Genomic DNA, 20,071 nt, shown 5'->3' on the forward strand with positions numbered 1-20,071 from the left:
TATGTTCATAGGCTTATGCACAGCACTATTATAGAGGTATTGCTGCTAAGCCACAAATATCCCGATATATCCCTGGGTAATAAAATAGGTGTTGGAGTGACGTACTTTGCAGGTTGGTGCTGAAGTCGGCCGGGCTGCTGTAACGGCCGTAACCGGCCACCGTACGGGCGCGGACCTGCACCACGTACGGCGTACCGGACTTGAGACCCTCGATGCGGGCGGAGCTCCGTTGGGCGGTCATGGTGTGGGCGATGGCCTCACCTTGATCCTGCCGAGACAGAGATAAATAGTGTCCAAATCCAAATCAGTGACCAAAAGAAATATCAAATAACAGCCCTCCCCCTAACCCGCTCTCTCATTCATCTTCATCCCCTCTCGGATTCTCAACCCGCCCCGACATGGACGACCAATCTAAGCATGCAGGCACGTGACAAAAAATATGGAGGGAGAGAGAAATAGAGAGAGACTGGAGCCAGGGTGTTAATCCGACGAGAGAAGGACAAGACAACAAACAGAGCGGATATACACTGCGAGTGCCTTTGTTCTCTCCCCGAGGCAAATCCAGTCACAGCTCTCTGGGCCTCTGCAAAATACTGAAACTTTCAAATGGATGGATCGAGAGAGGGAGGGAAAGAAGGAGGGCAGGAGGGAGGAATTAGGGGAAACAGAAAAGGGCAGAGGATAATGGAAATATAGGAAAGGATTGGAGGAGGGAGAGAGGGGAAGGGAGAAAGGGGAAGGAAGGAAGGACAGAGGGATGGAAGGAAGGGAAAATGATGAACGAAGCAAAGATGGGAAACGGTGACGGTCTCTGTTTATCAGCAAAGGCATTGTTTTCCACATTCACAGACACACAGACGCCACAGAGGCCGCAAGAGCCGATGAAATGGGATCGAATTAGAGGCGTTGACTTACATTGCCGCTTACCTTCTCATGGTACTTAATCTCGTAATCCAGAATGATTCCGTTGGGCTTCTCCGGGGGCAGCCAGGACAGGCTCATGGTGCTCGACGAGGCCGCCATCAGGTGAACCGTCGGCACTGCAGACGGAGCTGTGAGGGTCAAAAGAAGAAGAGGAAAATCCGCTTTATGCGCCGTTTGCTGTGTTATGTCTTTCCAAATTCTATGCCCTTTGTGTGTCCACACAAGCCCAAATACAAAGTCTTAGACTAGGGCTTTGTGAGTAGCTTTGGCCAATAGTTGGTATGCAGAACCATTCCCCACTAACGCTCAAATTCTCCCTCCCAGAGTCCTTGGGGAGGGAAGGGGAATGTCTAATTCCCCTCTGACAAGAGAATCAAACTGCAAAACTGATGGCTTAGTCTCTGCTACATCCAGCTTCCTCTGCCACAAACACACAAACTAATGTAGGCGCAGGCACACACATACAGATTTAGACATCTCTAACTTTTTATTGCATGAACTACTGCTGCACTTTTGCGCCATCCCCAAGAGGAGGTGTTTGGAAAAAATCATGTTTTGCTCTCTTTTTAAGCAAGAAATGGTACACACTAATGCCTTGTGTATATACCTACACACAACTGCACAAAGACGCGCACACCCTATATACACTAATGTTTCGTGTATATAATGTACACACAATTACACAAACAGATGCACACACACACACACACACACACACAATCACAGACAAACATAAAACACTGTCACCCCACCCACCAGAGCTTTTCATGCTTTGTTCGCATGTGCCTATTACCGGCAAAGTGCTGTCTGCCTCCCTGTCTCCCTTTCCTCCTTTCTAAGTTCAGGCTTGTTCTGCACCTCTGACTCACTCCCTCTTCTCTCTCTACTCCATGCTTTCTGTTTCATAACTCCAGCTGTCTCTCTACAGTAGCACCTCCTTTTCAAGTTCTCTCCAAAAATAACGTTTCTCACTTTTTCCTGTACTCACACGATCCTTCTCCAATTACATCCCTTTCTTACTGTCCTCTCCAGGTCTTCACTTTTCATCTTCCCTTTTCACCGTTGCAGCCCTACATCCCCTTTCTGTCTCGGCCTCCCTCCCTCCCTTCCTTCCTCCATTCCTCCATTCCTCCCTTCCTCCCTCAATCTCCCCCTTTTTGTTAAAAGCTTTATAATCCCCAGGTCCGGTTCTTTGATCCTTTCCCTTGTATTTCTTTTCTCCCTCTGCTGCTTGTCTTTGTGGCCAGACCTCCCTCTCTCTTTCTCTCTCTTTGCTTCCCAAACCCTCCCCTCCCCTGCCCCATCCATCCAGGCCCTCCTCGGTCCCTCTCTTTCCCCCAGAAGACAATGCTTCCTGGGCAGATCCCCTGGTCACTCCAGCCTGAGGGATTAGGGGCCCTCCTCGGGACAAGACCGTGGAGTAACCATGGAGGTGGCCCCCGGGGCTTATCGCTGCCCCACTATTTATTTTGGGTCTTAAAAGGTGAATGCATATGTAGGGATGGTCCTGGGACTAGCGGGAGATAATCTGATCACAGTTGATGCTCTCTTGCCCCTCCTTCTCCTTCTCCTTCTCCTCTCTATCTGCACCCGGCTGACCTGGGGCACCCGAGGATGGACAGCGTTCCCTGTCACCCCAGTGCCCGACCCCTCTTAAAACAATGAGGCCCTCACATGGGGCCCCGTGGGGCCTTGGGGTCCTAGACCCGCAAACAGAATTCATTCTTGAGGCGTCTTTTAAGAGCAGGAACACAAGGGGAGAGGTTAGAAGCACAAGGCCGTGGAGGAGAGAGAGATATGGGGGGATGGAGCAAGGGGTGGAAGGATAATCCTTGGTGTTTGTCTGAGCCTGCCTGGAGAGTAAATTTAACATAGTGACTAAACACACCCAAAACACAGCTCCAAAACCCTGTGAGAAACTCAACACACAGAGACCAACTCACACAGGCCACGATGTAGAGTAAGCTCAACAGCACTGAACCTCATTAAGGTCGTTTAAGGTAAACTCTGGGCCAAACTCAGCCCACTAAAAATACCAGCTTTCCCAAGATAATTAAAAACGAAACACACACACACACACTTCTTATCATTCTTATCATGCACCAAGGCAATACGTTCAACCTGAAATGGGATTAACCCTGACATTCAATTTACAGAATAAATCTCCTAGCAAAAAAAAAAATCGTAATGCACACAGAACCTATCCTTATTACCTGAAATAATTCTACATTAGTTGAGCTTCAATCTTGTCTGAAAGAAAAATTACATTGGGCTCCGCACAGATTGCTACATTGGCCTAGTTACTGTTGTTGCTGTGGGCTGGAGGAGTGGTGGGTTGGAAGCAGTGGGCAGCTAGAATACTGCAGGTTCAACGCTTTGAATACACGTTGCCTCGCTATTGCTATTTGCAGTGGTGTTAGTACAGAGCACACTGTGGGCGTGTGAAAAAGGTCCCTTTCTATGCTCATTCAGAAGAATTTCTTTCTTCTCAATCCCTCCTCAAAAGGGAATATATGTAACATACTCCTACATGCATACAAGAAATTGATCAGTGCTTCTCAAGGGCCGCGGAACTTATTCTTCGACATTCTTTTCTATCTTTCTTTAGCCTTTGAAACTCGTCGGTAGGGCTGGGTATCGGTACTCGATACCTTTAAGGTATCGACTGAAATAACCCAGTACCAAGTAGTATCGAAACTTCTCCAGTCAAACGATACCTGCATTCGATACTTTTTGTACACAGATCTAGAAAAAAATGACTATTTGTATGGTTTTGCTCGCAGCCAATCACCACAAGCGTTCTTCGATTTAATGCGACGTGTGATTGGCCCGCTACCGCAGCAGCTACAACCCATACAGTCTGTGGTGAAGTCGAGCGCGGTGTGTGTGACGGAGTTGGCAGTTCAGCGTGCCGAGATGCCACCAAAACGTTAAAAAAAAAAGGTATCGAATGAAGTACTCTATTGGTATCGGTATCACTTTAAGGGTACTGGTATTGGTACTGGTATCGTAATTTTTTAAACGATACCCAGCCCTACTCGTCGGTGCCTACGAATTCAATAACTTTAACTGCGTCAACCTCCAAGACGGCTGCACCTACCGGCCTGATTTGTGGTGATGTTCACGGCGGAGAACTGCGGCGTGTACGGGCTCTTGTTGGACACGCCGTTGACCGCCTGGATCTCGAAGCTGTACTGCGTGTGGGCCTGCAGGTTGCGGACGGCCACGCGGCGCTGGGTCAGGCCCAGGTGGCGCGGCGAGATGTCCACGTTGTCGTCGCAGCGTGAGCACATGCCCCGCTCGGGCAGGCACTTCTTGCAGATGACGTTGTAGAAGATGTCGTCGCGGCCGCCCGAGTCGCGCGGATCGCTCCACTCCAGCACCAGCGAGGTTTCGTTGACGTTGGAGATGACACTGCGCGGCGCGGAGGGCACAGCTGTGGAAGGGGAGGGGAGGGGAAGAGTGGAGGAGATGAGGAAAATGGGATTGGAATCAGAATTACTTTAATCTCCATGCACAATGGGTGTAAAGAAATTTGCCTTGGTGACAGTGCAGAGACATACTGACAATTTACAGAGATTCATAGTACATCGTGACACACATACAACAGGAGCCCACATATAATGCAAGACATAGTTTACATTCTACATACACAATACATTCAATATGCTATAGCTGTGTAGCAAAGCATTTGTAGGCCATTTGCAGTGTACTTCATTACAGGAATTGTAAGACAGCTCCAAACATGTCTTTGGTTTCTTATCATATTTCTTATTTCTTTGCTATTCAACACAATCCATGACCCAGTAAATATGAGCCATCCCTTGTGCTGTGGTATTAGTCCATTTTTCATGCATTAACTAGAAATATTTTTTTCCACATAACAAGAGATTGTTGCAGCAGTTCTTTCGAAAAAAAGAGGACAGGAGTTCAAATTAGAATTGCGTGCTCACTTCCACTGTGTGTGTGTGTTTTGTGTGCGTGTGTGTGGAAAGTGCTGGGGGGGACGAGCGAGACAAACTATTGGCAGAGCCCTGGCAATTCTTATCCAATTACTGGAGCCTTATCTCTCACTGCACTGTGGGAGAATCAAACAACCCCCCCGACAACAACAGAAAAAAGACCTTCCTCTCTCTTCACCAGTGAGCGGATTAGTTCCTGAATATGTGCGTTGCTTTGCTCTTAACTAAGGCACTTCCACCAGAAAAAAAAATCCTCCACTTTCTGTCTCTAGAGAGATGGCGGCTCTGGGAGAGATAGACTGCGTGGGGGGGGAAAGTCGGCTGATAACGTTCTGGATAACGTTGGGAAAGCAAGCGGAACTGTTTGCCGTCCGTGCAGCACGGTGGGAATGGACTCCTCTGGGGCGATAAACGCTACTGAGAAGTTCAGAGAGGGGAGTCTGAAAGTTAACCTTTGCCTCTCAGGCAAGAATGAGGTTTTATGGCTACCAACACATTTGCTTGCTGGCTGGTGATGCGGTGTAAACACATTTCCGTCTAATAATCAGAACATTATCTATAATAGTGTTTCACAAACATTTTGGCTGGGGGAACAGTTGTCTTGTTGTCTATGGGAGCAGCAAATAATAGCATTGGCACCTTTCGGGACCACTTACATTATGACTACCACGTGGTAACAGAGTCTGTCTATGTCCGATAACCACAGCAGGGAAAAGCTTGGCAGCATCCCGGGGACTGCCACCGATACCCAGTCCTTCGTTTGAGATCTATACAGTCAAGAGAACGGTGTCTCGACTTACTGGTGCAGGGGGAGTCGGGGGAGTCGGTGTCCGAGCGGTAGTAGCCGTTTCGACAGGAGCAAATGCTGGCTGCTCCTGAGCTGGCCCGACTGTTGGCCGGGCAGGGCGAGCAGAAGCCCTCCCCCTGCTTGGACTTGAAGGTGCCAGGACTGCAAGCTGATGGCAAAAGAGCGAGAGATGGAGAAAAGAGAGTGTGAATATGAAGCAGTGGGTTAGGGTTAACGCTAGAGACAACAAAGCGAAGTGATGATGTAAGATGCCGGTATTGACATCAATGAAATGGCATAGGAACTAGCCATTAAACAGATGCAGCATTGTGTTCAAAAATGTTATACATTCATTTTGCATAAAACATTTTTTCTTCATGTGCATTGCTAAATATTTACAAAGCACAGATGGTTCTAAAATGTGATTATTTTAGAAGAAAAGGTCTTACTTCAATAATAAAGAAAATAAAGAGCTTACTTCACTTTCATGCATTCAATTAATTTAAATAAGTACACATTTTTGAATAAATCATATTTTTCAAATGGCCAGTATCTCATTTTAGAATTAAATTCTTATTTTTACTCTTTTCATGTTTCCTAGGCTTTATTCTGCAAGAGTTGGAAACGCATCAATTTCTTGACAATATTGGATGGTTTTATACTCGTGTGTGTTATGTTTTGCCTTGAGGCCTGTATTTGACAGCTCATTGGTAAAAATGACTGACAGGTCTCACTTTGTGCTTTGAGTGTGTGTGTGTATGTGTGTGTGTGTGTGTGTGTACATGCACGTGTGTGTGCGCGCACGCAGTTGTGTATTTGTTTTTGTTTTTCCCCCCTTCTCCCTCCCCTACGGAGAGCACATCCTCTGCAAACCGTAGTGGAAAAGGAGAAGGGTTTTTGAGCAGCATGTAGCTGTTTGCATAAACCCATGCTCACACGAACAGACTGTCAACAAAAATTACATACACAACCCTCAGAGCAAAAACGCTGGCATGGTGCTTTCATCTGAATTTCGTCTTTTTTGAAATACATATAAACGTACACACAGAGAATCAGAGAGGCAGTCATACCACATGCTGATGCGTACACAAACATGGGTGTACGCACACACACACACACACACACACACACACACACACACACACACACACCTTCCTGGACTCAAAGCTAGTCACTTGCCAGTAATGCCCAATGCACTCAATGCTAAGAGGCTTTTCTCAAAAGTAAGTCTGCATCTCTCCTTCTTTCGGATCAATTCCATTTGCTGAAACTGACCCACAAAAAAAGCTTAGCCATAGGAAATTGTAAACTACCTTCAACTTAGCATCAACCTGACTGGTTATCGATTAGGTGACGCCTAGTTAATCTGATGAAAACAATGCTGGCCTTTGTAAATGCCCTATCTGTGTTTATAGCAGCCTATTTGGAAGTTTATAACTGAGGTGATAAGATGCGTCTGTGCAGGGAAGCACTGACAGCGGCACTGTGATCCAGAACACTTTGGCAGGCTCCATATCTTTGATAAACTGTCTCGTTAAAAGATGAATGAGTTTGCCGCGGCGCTTAATAAAAAAGATGAGAGCAGGTGAGAGAGGCAAAGTTTACGGGGGGCAGTTGATTAGCCGACCCACTAGCGCATTCGCTCGTCAATGTCAAGGACGCGCTGTTATGTTTGTCCCTCAGAATGATAATTAACACCGCAGCTTCTGAGTTTGTTTTTCGCTCCCTGTTGAAAACATCCACGGTTGGAGGTCAACTCCACAGCGGAGCGGTTCCCGTTCCTGTCACGTTTTTTTTCCCTTTTTTGAAAGTTCAATATTAGCACAAAGCTACATTAGTCGACTGCACCGTGTACACTAGCACTGAGTGTGTTTGTTCTTCCACCATTAATCAGAGTCATCCACACTGGCGGCTAACAGGAAGTACTACCTGATAAACGGGTTAGAAATTACCTAAAATTTTACCAGGTAGGAGAACAGCTTCTTTGATTCGGCACAGCGGCTCATGCAAGTTCATCCAAGTTCAGGTAAGGTAAGGTAAGGTAAAGTAGGTAAAGTACAAGCATTTTTCTCAAATCGCAGGGGATGAGAGTATTGGTTTTTGAACATGTTAGCCTAATGAAAGATGTTGAGGGAGCATCCCCATTAAAAGAGGCAAGTTTTTTTCTGGGAAGGGTTGAAAGTGCTGATCAATCGCTTCCAATGAGGTAAAGGGGTCATCCGCTTCCTTTCATCCTCCTCCCCCTTTTGAGGAACCACTACAGAATGAGGGAGAAAGAGCGAAAGAGGAGGGGGAGGAGAAAAGGGAGAGGGAGAGGTGGTGGTGGAGGAGGAGGAGGCAGAGAAAATGCTAATCCTGCAGGCTCTTTTTTTTCCCCACAGCCCTCTCTCTTCCCCAACCCCCCTGTCTCTTACCCTCTCATGCAGAACATAGAGCTTAAGGAACTGATTAGAATGTATGCTGAAATTGGAAAGTGTGGAGCAAGAAGAAAAAAAGTGAAGAATAGTGGGGGTGAAAAATGTGGAGCGAAACGAGGCAGGAAAAAAAAAGGTCTCGTCGATTAATATTCATGCGGACATCCTTACTGTAACTCCGGTGGCGTATTAATGAGAGCAACGGCCTTCAGATTAGAGGAAAGGGAGGAAGAGGGAGAGGTGGAGGCCAATGCAGAGAGAAATGGTGGAGGAGGAGGAGGAGATTTGGAATGAGGAGAGCCAATAGGAGAAAGGGAGAGTCAGGGCGAAAGGATGACAGAGAAATGACAATGGTGTACAATAGTGGGAGAGGAGAGAAGAGGAGAGGAGAGGAGAGGAGAGAAGAGGAGAGGAGAGGAGAGAAGAGGAGAGGAGAGGAGAGGAGAGTGGACCAGAGGAGAGGAGAGGAGAGGAGAGAGAGGAGAGGAGAGAGAGGAGAGGAGAGGAGAGGGAGAGGAGAGGAGAGAGAGGAGAGGAGAGGAGAGTGGACCAGAGGAGAGGAGAGAGAGGAGAGGAGAGAGAGGAGAGGAGAGGAGAGAGAGGAGAGGAGAGGAGAGTGGACCAGAGGAGAGGAGAGGAGAGGAGAGGGAGAGGAGAGGAGAGAGAGGAGAGGAGAGGGAGAGGAGAGGAGAGAGAGGAGAGGAGAGGAGAGTGGACCAGAGGAGAGGAGAGGAGAGAGAGGAGAGGAGAGGAGAGGAGAGTGGACCAGAGGAGAGGAGAGGAGAGGAGAGGAGAGAGAGGAGAGGAGAGGAGAGGAGAGGAGAGTGGACCAGAGGAGAGGAGAGGAGAGGAGAGGAGAGAGAGGAGAGGAGAGTGGACCAGAGGAGAGGAGAGGAGAGGAGAGGAGAGTGGACCAGAGGAGAGGAGAGGAGAGGAGGGAGAGGAGAGGAGAGGAGAGGAGAGGAGAGTGGACCAGAGGAGAGGAGAGGAGAGAGAGGAGAGAAGAGGAGAGTGGACCAGAGGAGATGAGAGGAGAGGAGGGAGAGGAGAGGAGAGGGAGATTTATCCCTTGTGGTTTCCTCTGAGGCTTGATTAGAGAACATTTTATCAGGGACCAGTCGCCAGGGCTTTAACCTTGAGCTGCCAGGAACAAACAAATGAGTTTTTAACCACATACACACTGCATCAGATTTACTGTGCTCGCCCTCTGTCACACACACCACACACACACACTCTCCTCCTAAGGGTGGGCACACATTCAATATCCAGGGTCTGCCAGAAGCTGGCAATGCAACGGATCCGCCCTCCCCTCTGTGTGATCATCAATATGGACACCTAACAGAAGGTCCTCCCTGCCACATCTCTCTCTGCTTTAAGGAGAAGATTCAGCCCTCTGAACCCCGCCGGCGTCGACTATGTGGATGTTGACATGTGTGCACGCAAAACACACACACACACACACACACACACAAAACACCCACATACATGTACAGAGGCATTACAATCAACCCTGCCGATCGATAACCCCAACAGCTCCTGTCTCTCATTTTGCTATCTCTCCATTTGACCTATGCACCCTAGGCCTAATTCTCTGCACCCCCTCCCTTTCACTCTCTCTCTCTCTCACTCTCTCTCTCTCTCTCTCTCACACACACACACACACACACACTTCCCCCTCCAATCCTCTCATCTTCATCTTTCCCTCCCCGTGCTGTCACCTGCACTCCATTTCAGCTGAGGCCCTGCTGTTTTAATTCACCTTGGTCTCAACCTCTGTGAACCCGTCATGTTCTCCATCAGACCTAAAACCGTCTTAGGGCCTCCCAGCACTCATAAGCTGACAGCCTCCTCTGCATTTCCATTTATTTATCAACCAGCTGCCGGGCCAAAGTGAGGTCAGAGTAATGAACAGCCTGCTGACAGTGTCGCCTAGTGTGTGTTATTCTGCCCTGCAGCCCTTGGATTAATGTGTCGACGAAAACAAGGCAACAAAATGGCTGATAGTAATGTGGCAGCCAGGTAATATAGTGGTTAGAGAGACTGTGTCCTGTAACCAAAACGATACAGGTTCAATCTCCGCAATAACCAATGTGTGCGTCCACAATGAAGTGTCCTTGAGCAAGACACTGACCCCATACTGCTTACTCATTGTAATTCACTCTGTGTAAGAGCATCAGTAATGTGCCTAAAATGTAAATGTAATTTTTCTTAACAGTAATAATAATGTGATACATCATTGATCCCCGTAGGGAAATTCTCTTTTCGCTTGCCCCGCACCCCACCCCACCTTTCAAGGAGGTCAGAGCACAGCGTCGGCTACAAAACGGCACCCTGGGAGTTGGTTCATTGACTTGCTAAAGGTCAGTTCAGCAGGGTGAATGCTTGCCGACATATAGGGCTTGAACATGCCTTATCCGGTTGAAGGACGTCTCACTAACCATGCGGCCAACTTGCCGTGCCAAAAATTGAGTAATGCAATTCTGGATTCAATGTCTACTGCGAAAACACTCACCTTGACACTGGGTATCCTTCATGGCCGGTTCAAATCCAGACGAGCAGGTGCAGGAGCCGACGGGGACCATCCACTCACCATCCCCGTTGCAGTAAAGCTTCAGAGGCACCGACACCTCCAGGGCGTTGGGGACACAGGTTCCCGGTGCGATGACCAAAGACGTCGCCTCGGCCCCGGTCGCCGTCTCAGGGAAGACGGCAAAGTTGGCGATGGTGGTGGAGCACTTCTTATAGAAGACCCTCACTGAGATGAGCGACATGCAAGCGCCGAGGTCCTGGAAGGCCAAGTAGAACCCGGCCTTGGACAGTGGCCCGAAACTCCGGACTTTTGTGTTTACCCGTCCGGACTCGAGCATGGAGAAGCTCTCGTCGGGGGCGATAGTGTCCACCTTCACGTAAGGGTTCTCCATCCAGAAAGGGCTGGTGGCCGTGGCCGAGTCTGAGTCGGACTCATAGTAGAAGAGGTTGAAGGTCTCTTTGCAGGAGCCAGGGATGTTAGGGATGCTGTTGCAGTCGCGCACTGTGAATTTCATCTCCACGTATACGCGCAGCACATCCTTGCGTGGGATGAAGTCACTGCGCAGCCAGTTATTCTGGTTGACCTCACGTACGTTGCAAACTTGGTACGTCCGGATGGGGTTCATGGCGTCATCGTAGCCGCTCACCTCTTCCCACTGCAAAGAGAGGAGGAGAAGAACAGGGATAGGTTAGATGATGATGCCTTTGAAAGATAGGCAGACAGACAAATAGACAACCTTTCTGTCTGTCTCATATACACAGATTTGTAAAATGTACATCCACCCATCTCGGTCCACCTGCAGTTATAATTTGGGGAAAGAATAACAAGAATAACAGGGATGTTAGGACCTAGTGAGATAGAAGCAGGGGGAAATGAAATTTTTGCTTTTTGGGCCTTTTCAATTACGTCCCAGGCGTTTCCCCTCGCCTTCGCCACGCTACGCTTTTCATCTCTGGTTACTGTGGCGATGAGCCAGGGACGAGGACGGCAAATTCATCACAATTACGGCAAACTGTCAGCCCCCCCACCGCAGAGCCACCACAGCATGTTTACCTCATATCTGTTTGGAAGTAGCAGCCACATTGCTTCACAACCAATTACGCTTCAATTACGGAGCAATGATCGCATCGTCCTCTAATACAGTGAGGGAAAAGGCGCCGGTTAACCTTCACGCTTTCTCTTTTTACTCTCTTTTACATCTTTCAATGCTACTACAGTACCCAGGGGGTGAATTACCAAGGATAAAATGGGATTTAATTTTCTAAACTTTGATTACCAGCTTCATTAAATGAGCGCAAGCAAACTAGACTCTGAAAGCTTTGGAATGAGACACTGTAATCTAATGCGTTTTTCAATCTCCAATGAGGACATTACGATTAAATCAATTCACTTCAAATAGGGATTCCTATGTGTGTGTATGTGTGCTCTATGTGTGTTGGGGGGTTTGTAGAATGCGCTCCCCTTTCTTTCCACACCAAAATATTGCATTTATATTTTAGCTAAAGCTCTTATCCATAACAACTGATGATAAGTGATCAGGTAGGGGTTCAGTGTTTTGTTCAAGTTCCCTTTAACGGGACACATGGCTCAAACTATGAGATTGAACCTGTGACCTTTGGGTTACAGAATGGTCTTTCAAATCACTCTGCCACCCTGCCACCTCCTAAGACTAAAACACTTAGGTCCTAACCGCCGAGGCACATCTATAAGAAAATTGTGCCTGAGGTTGCACTCTCGGGACAGAAGTTTGCCTCAGAACATTTGACAGTCTCGAAACTCCAACAAAAAGGCACCAATTTGTTCTCTAGAGCTGGTTGTTTCCATCTGAGCTCTGAGCATCTTAATTAAGGCAGTGATATGGATGTGGTGGAGACAAGGCTATTCATCCAAGACCCTGGAGGCCTTAAGGGAGGGAGGGAGAGGGAGAGAGAGAGAGAGAGAGAGAGAGAGAGAGCGAGAGAGAGAGAGAGAGAGAGAGAGAGGGGGGTGGCGTAGCTTGGCCGTGGCATTAAAACGATGGACCGATGAGAGAGAGAGCGGGAGAAAGCGACCAGAGGGAATCGATAATCACCAGCCGGGTCAATGGGACGGCTAAAAGCATGAAGTGTCAATGGGTATTTAGTTCAGCGTAATAAATCACCCGCTGCAAGAAAGCGATAGAGCCAAGTGTGTGTATGTGTGTGTGTTTGAAAACACTTGTGTGTTTCCCCAAAGTGTGCTTGTGTAGCCTGTCTGCCCGAGTGTGTGTTTGTCTGCTTGCGTGTGTGTGTGTGTGTGTGTGTGTGTGTGTGTAGAGAGATAGGTCATCCCCACAAGACACACACCAGGGCCAGACACTTGGAGCAAGCCTGCTTACCAAACCTGAATGAATTAAGTAGGTCATGTGAAAGAGGGTCATGTTTCTTGGCATCGATTTCCAACAAGATGAATCGTTATGCGAGAGTCGCAATCCGCTCCATTTTCCCTTTGTCCTTTCCAATCAAAGCTTTAGATTTTGCTTTCAGATGAAACTGGACCTCAGAGCAGACAAGTCAAAGGTAAGAAAAGTGGTATTTAAGCTCTAAATTGGGACTTCACCTTTCCTGTCTGACCTCTGTGAGAACTTAGACAGATAGATGCGCCGTCTACGATTAGTTTTAAATGTTAGTTGCAATGCTAGCTCCAAAAGGCTAAGTGCTAGCAATTAGTGTGTGGGTTTTTCAGCTAGTACTAGCTGTTCAAGGCTAATTCTGAAAACATTTTAGCTTGTTCATAACATGTTTTAGCATGCTGTGGGCACATACAAGTCTGTAAGGCAGACTCGTAGTACTACGCTAACAACAGTTATTATCTCTACAGGCTAACTAGCTAGCTATCTTGTTATCGGCGTATGGTTATGGAAAACCCTGCGGGCTTCATTCCAGGCCCGAGGAGAGCCATTAACCCCTACTGAAGAATGGAATTCCCCCTTCACCACCCATCTGTTTTGGGGGATAAATGACACAGCATATGCACACACACACACACACACACACACACACACATGCATACAGGCAGACACAGATAGTGAAAATGGGAAATCCAGACACCAACACACAGATGCAGAGAAGAAATCAGATAGGAGGCAACATGTACACACACACACACACACACACATACACGCTAATACAGGCAGACACAGATACTGAGAATGAGAAATCCAGACGCCAACATGCAGACACACAGAACTGAAAGCAGACGAAAGACAACATGTACACAACACATATGCATTGCATACGTGAACCTATAGGAACCTGGTATGTGAAGACGCTGCCTTGCAGATATCAAGACTTACACACACACACTAATGGCGTTCACACCTGGCATTTGCACCAAGACTTAGATAGTATACTGTTGTCTCTCCCGGGACTCGTCCCCAATGGACACAGCGAGGTTTCCTCCGTCTATCTCTGTCTGTAGCCTTATCCATACGTGTTGTGCACCGCTCTGGAGCGTGACTAACAGCTTAATGGACAGGGAGAGTGAGAGGGTGGAGATAAAGTGGCCTCTTCTCCACAAACAAGAACAAGACAGAGAGACGCTGTGACTCAGACCTGGCTGGCCAGAGTGTGTGTGTGTGTGTGTGTGTGTGTGTGTGTGTGAGTGGGTCTATTTCTTAGATGTTTTATGATTTTTTTCTTATGCTTTCTGTCTCTCTCTCTGTCTGTATGGGCGTTTCTCTGGATTTCACTTAATCTCAGTGTCTCTGCTCTCCCCCCCCCCCCCCCCCCCCCTCCACCCCTCTCAGTATGTTGCTTTGTTTGCCCTCTCAGCCACTGTATCGCCTCCTCTTAAACACTCGTCACCCGTAACAAAAACAGGCTGCGACGATCTCGTTGTGAGAGCCCGCAAAAGCAGACAAATAAACATAAGCAGAGTGCGTCGTGCATAAATAAAGACACGAAAGAAGACAGCAGTGGGGAGTGCATTTTTTAGTACGAGCGAAGGATGAAAGGGGAAAATATAAGGGGGGGGGGGACAAGTGGGAGGGAAAGAAAAGATAACTCAGGGACGAGCACCGTCTGTGGCGCATTCCGCCGCGAGACAAAACAAAAAAGGGAGGGAGGAAATTCATCTTCGTGCGAACAACAGAATCAACCGAGCCTTTTGGTTTGCGATGGGGGAAATCTGGAGCGCAGGAGGCTCTCCACTGTATGTATATCTCCTGAAAAGGAGCATCTGTTGCGGGTTTGGTTGGAAAAAGAAAAGGGGAGGCGTTGTTTAGTGTCTGTGCCATCCTGCACCGGACCGGTGGGAGCATTGCTGCTGCATAGTAGCTTTACGAGGGGGAGGAGAGAGAGAGAGAGAGGGAGAGGGAGAGAGAAGGAAGATGGACGGATGGGAGGAGGGAGGGAGGAAGGGGATAGGAGGGCACGAAAGGGGTGTGGGGTGTAGGGGGGGGGGGGTCGTCCTAGTGATTGTTGCAGCTGAGGTGGCCAGTGTGTCTGGCTTCATTAGTGCTTAGTTACTCGGAAGTAAAGGAAGGAGGAAAGAAGGAGGGTGGGCGACTTCCAACAGCTGGGGTGGCATCGCTGCGAGCGGGGTGGGGTAAAAAACAAAAAAAAAAAAAAAGGGGGCCCAACCCTCAAAAGACAAGGGCCAAGTCAGAGGGCCACACAAAGGCAAGGGGAGGGGCCCTGGCGGTCTTTGAAGTGTAGCTGAGGAGGGGTCAAGACTCTTTTTCCTCCTCTTTAGCCCATTGTGGAGACCACATGGGAAAGCAAGACGAGGCTGTCACTGGCACTTTGTGCGTGGGAGATTTGGACGCCTGGAAGCGCAACAGGTCAACGCCAGGAAATATTTCACAGTCTTTGGGGGGTTCGTTCACCGGGAAACTGTCATTTTTCAAATGTTTTAAGTGCAGCGAGGCGAGGGGAAGGGAACATCTGCGACTGGGTGGGTCGGTGAAATTAGATCGCAGTGTATCTTTTTCTGCTTACTAAAAAGCGCATCCTGTGGCACGCTCATGCATATCCTGTCGAGTGATTTGCTGGTGTTGTACAGGAATCTGTGATTGCAAATAGGCGTGTAAACATATGTGCAGACACGCACGCACGTAGACACACACACACACACACAGAACACAGAAATCAAATACAGAATGCACTCCCACGCATACAAACAAGGTATGGAGTGACGCTTAATGTAAATCTATCAATATGCAAATATTAACACACATAACATGACATTTCAATTACTAGGGAAAACATGCAACAATAGGGTGGGCACATTTGCTTATATATGAATTTACTTATACACACACAATCATATCTTCGCTCTCTCTCGCCGTCTTTCTATTGCTAAATCACTCTTACTCTCATGAACACACACACACACACATACACACACACACACTCACCCCGGTCTCAGGGTGCGCTGTCCAGGCTAATTCTGTCGTGGCCCACTTCGTGTCCATCAGCGTCTCTGTAAACAGAAGCAGATAGATAGAAAACAACCGGGTCAGACAAAGAGGAACAGACTGACAGACGAGATCAATAGAACTTTCAATAGTTTTACAACATCGTCATAAAACTTCTCAAATGATCCGCGGAAGAAGAAGTAGAGGCTCGACGCTCTGACCAAAGAGTCTGCTGCACTCAGATAACTGGGCGACGGCTGGGGAATAACTCATTGACAGAAAAAGCGCGCCATAAGGAGACTTTACATTCAATTAGACGAGAGATGGAAGTATGTGCGGGTGTGTGTGCATGTGTGTGTGTGAGAGAGAGAGAGAGATAGGCCGACACACAGTGAGAGAGTGAGACACCGAGAGATCTAGGTGGGTGATCTGTGAGCTATTGTGTGACATTTTATTGCGGCTCCTTGTCTAGCTAATTAGTTTTAATTAGACGTTTGCTTTTTACAGGGAGAGGAAACAACGGCGAGTCTCGCTGAGAAACTGTTCCGCTTCCCACAGGGCAATGCAACACACACACACACACACACACACACACACACACACACACTCACACACATAGTGGGTAACAGGTTGTAAAACTTCAGAAGATATATAACCCAGCAGAAGGTTTGGATTGGGGGGGGTGGGGGCTAATAAAGTTAGGTGGCACAAAAGAAGCGCTCTCGACCAGAACAGAGGTCAATACACTTCAATTGGCCTCGCTTTTTCGCTTCTTTCTCTCAACACACACACTTCAGTTTACCTTACTTTTACTCCACACAGAAATCACATACACAATACACACACACACACACAAAATGGCGAACAGGGGTGCTTTCTTGCCAATCCGTTTTCTGCTCTCCACTCCCTCTCTTGTTTCCACTGGCAAAGACACTGGCTTTGTGACAGGAGAGAAGAAAGACTATAAATGTTGAGTCTTTTACTACCTTCTGCTCAGGGCGCGGTATGCAGCCACCGTTATTATCTCAACCACTGTGCTGTTCTACAAGATGGTAAAAGATGATCAAACGGCGGCTGCCAAAAAGTGAGCTTGCACTGTCCCCGGTCATGGAAGAAGGTGTGAGATGTTCCCTTTTTTCTGCTTCTCCCCTTTCCTTTTTCCTTTTTTTTTTTTTTTTTGGGCTGTTGCAGGGGATGAACCTGCGACTTTGCAAAGTCTCTCGAGCAAATGGGCCACCCTGCCACCATTTCTTGCTCTCTCTCCGTTTCTCTCTGTCTCTGTCTCCCTCTTTCTTCTTCGTGGAGTAGTTCTTTTCCTGGTGAGCTGACAGGAAACGGGGAAATGGGGGCAAAATAAAAGCGCATAACCGCAGCATTTCAACCATCTCTACTCCCGAATACCTGCTGCCACCGCCACCGCCGCCGCGTTCGGGAACGCCGAGGCTGACACTCCTCGAACGCAGACACATTTGAACTCAAAGACCCCTCGTGAATCATGTCTAGCTTTGTAGAGTCTGCATGCGCCTACAGCTGGGAATTCCCATTGAATTCCTCCCCCACACGCTTTGAGTGACAGTGCCTCCGACATGTGTATGTGCCTGTCCCCATTACGCCGGTGAGAAAATGTGACTTGGAAGAGCGCTCCAGCCAAAGAGAGATATCTTCTCTCGCGTAAAAAAACACAGAATCGGGTTTCGAATGTAGCTTTGGCTCGTTCGCCTCGGGTGAAATGGACTGGAAGCTTCGCCGTGAGCCAGTTGCAAAAAAAAACGGTCTCTCCGGGGTGTCTGACTGGCTCCGTGAGCTACGGCGCATACCACGCACCCGCAATGGCACAAGGTCAAATCCGGCGGCTCGCATGCCATCCCCTCTCTCTTTTCCATCTTTCCTGTCACTTTCCATCGCATGCTCTCTAATGATAGCAGAAATGCTTTAAAACAAATCCCGAACAGTCTGCCTTTGCCCGGAGCTCTCTTTGTAGCCAGATGCAACGAGCCACATTTGTCACTCGCGTAAATAAGGGCTTACTAGTGTCTTCATCTCGGAAAGTGTGTCAGTGTATATTAGCTGTGGGACTTCCCCTGACTCATACCATGACAGTGTGTGATTTGGGACCTGTTACAGGCAGCCACACAGGTAGGTAAGCCGTTGTGCTGGAAATGATACACCTCCGCTGCCTGCTGTTTATTATTATGACTGGGTCTTGTGTACGGCTGGCTTGTCATTAGAGCTGACCTGTGCCGAAAATGACGGCACAGTGAAACACGATGACAGAGGGAGAGTCAAAGAGGAGAGGAGGAGGAAGAGGGGGGGGAGAGAGAAAGAACGAGAGGTGGAGAGCAGAATCAGATATGCAAAATACACACAGACACACACACACCTGCACAGCCTGCCTGACTCAGTGGTTTAGGTAGTGGATCATTCTGGATTGCACGTGCAGCAGTAACCCTTCCTATCCTTTCTCCATGCTTCTGTATTGTTTTCCCTAACCGGGCTCTCTCTGTGTGTGTGTGTGTGTGTGTGTGTGTGTGTGTGTGAGTGTGTATGTGTGTGTGTGTGGGTGGGTGGGTCAGTGAGTGAGTATTCGGTGCAAAGCCCTGTATTGTGCCCACAATGGAGCGCCAATCCTGAGTCAATGGGCCAGAGCAAAAGCACTGAATGACCCCTGCCTAACCTGGCTGCTCCCTCCCTGTGTGCGTGTGTGTGTGTGTGTGTGTGTGTGTGTGTGTGTGTGCAAGTGTGTGTGACTAGGGCCTATTACCACACTGCACTGCAATGTTCATGACCGCACAGCAAAAATCAAACACCTGCACAGTGACCAAAAAAAAAAAAAAAATCTCTTATCCTACCCACGCACAAAGACAGAAGAAAACAACTGCTTTTGTGGGCTGCTACGGCCAAAACGACAGGCTCACATGCTATAAGCGATAAAGGGAGAGAGAGCGTGAGATGGAGAGAGAGAGAGAGAGACAGAGAGAGAGAGAGAGAGAGAGAAAGGCATTTTTCAAAGCAAACAAACGCCTGAAAGCTTCTGAAACCACGCTGGCGGCTTGCCTAATGGGCCCGGTTCAAAAAAAAAAAAAAGAAAAGAAAAAAAAAGAAAACCAGAAGGACGAGTTGCAGAAGGAACAACCCCTGTGCGACTAAGACCTCTCCCCTGCACGCAGAAAAATGTCTCTCGTTTGTGTGTTTCAGCTCGGTACGATTCGGTTCGCGCTTTCGATTCTGGAAAGTTTGAAATGAGAAGGGAAGATCGCGGGATGGAGGGAAAACGGCAGCAGATGAGACAGACGGAAGAGAGGCTGTGAAACGAGTGTCATAAAGAAGGCCGCCCAAACTACGGTTGGTAGCAGAGGCTGTAGGCAAACGGACATGCAAATGTACGGTGGTGAAACACACACACACACACACACACACACACACACACTGGACACTCTCGCGCAGATGTGGGAGGAAGCCCTTGATCCGGATACACAGATATCGCTGTGAAATGACACATCTGATTCCCCTTTGTTTCTCTTCCCTCCTCTCTTTCTCTACCTCGCTCCCTTCCTGCACATCCCTCACTTTCTCTCACTCATTTTCCATCTCTCTCTCCCTCTCTCTCTCCCTGCCACCGTGAAATAATGAATCTGTCCCCTTTCCCTTTCTCTTTCTTCCTCCCTTTCTCCTCCTCCCTCCTTTTTTCTCTTCCCTCCTCTCTTTCTCTACCTCGCTCCCTTCGTCACATCCTCCTGCACATCCCTCACTTTCTCTCACTCATTTTCCATCTCTCTCTCTCCCTCAGCCACCGTGAAATAATGAATCTGTCCCTTTTCCCTTTCCTCTTTCTTCCTCCCTTTCTCCTCCTCCCTCCTTTTTTCTCTCTCTCCCCTCTCTATATCCGAAGCGTGTTTTCCCGCTGCGCCGTGATGGATGTGGCTTGCGGTGCTGTAGGTGAACGTTTTTCAGCCTCCCACCGCTTTGCGAAGACTATTCAATTAGCGAGCCGCCGTTTGAGCAACCCCCGGAATCGCCGTGGCGCGAAGCGTGATTTATGATGGAGGTCAAACGCACCTGGGATCAGCACAGCAAACA

At 48.2% G+C, this 20,071-nt stretch overlaps 1 protein-coding gene across 9 annotated transcripts in view; it reads right to left on the reverse strand.

Annotated features, from left to right (window-relative positions):
• Positions 1 to 20,071, reverse strand: part of ephb3b (eph receptor B3b) — a 67,046-nt gene that overhangs the window by 15,905 nt on the left and 31,070 nt on the right. For 6 of the 9 annotated variants that reach the window (XM_078285713.1, XM_071925575.2, XM_078285711.1 and 3 more), the window contains exons 2-7: positions 15,995 to 16,059; positions 10,600 to 11,272; positions 5,687 to 5,842; positions 4,025 to 4,360; positions 916 to 1,052; positions 106 to 268 (exon numbers count right to left, since the gene is read on the reverse strand). In XM_078285713.1, the coding sequence (XP_078141839.1) occupies positions 106 to 268; positions 916 to 1,052; positions 4,025 to 4,360; positions 5,687 to 5,842; positions 10,600 to 11,272; positions 15,995 to 16,059 (1,530 nt within the window). The remainder of the gene's footprint in view (positions 1 to 105; positions 269 to 915; positions 1,053 to 4,024; positions 4,361 to 5,686; positions 5,843 to 10,599; positions 11,273 to 15,994; positions 16,060 to 20,071) is intronic. The other 3 variants (XM_071925577.2, XM_071925576.2, XM_071925572.2) reach the window with 1 other exon arrangement.

The sequence above is a fragment of the Centroberyx gerrardi genome, chromosome 9 (assembly GCF_048128805.1).
Source record: "Centroberyx gerrardi isolate f3 chromosome 9, fCenGer3.hap1.cur.20231027, whole genome shotgun sequence".
Taxonomy (NCBI): domain Eukaryota; kingdom Metazoa; phylum Chordata; class Actinopteri; order Beryciformes; family Berycidae; genus Centroberyx; species Centroberyx gerrardi.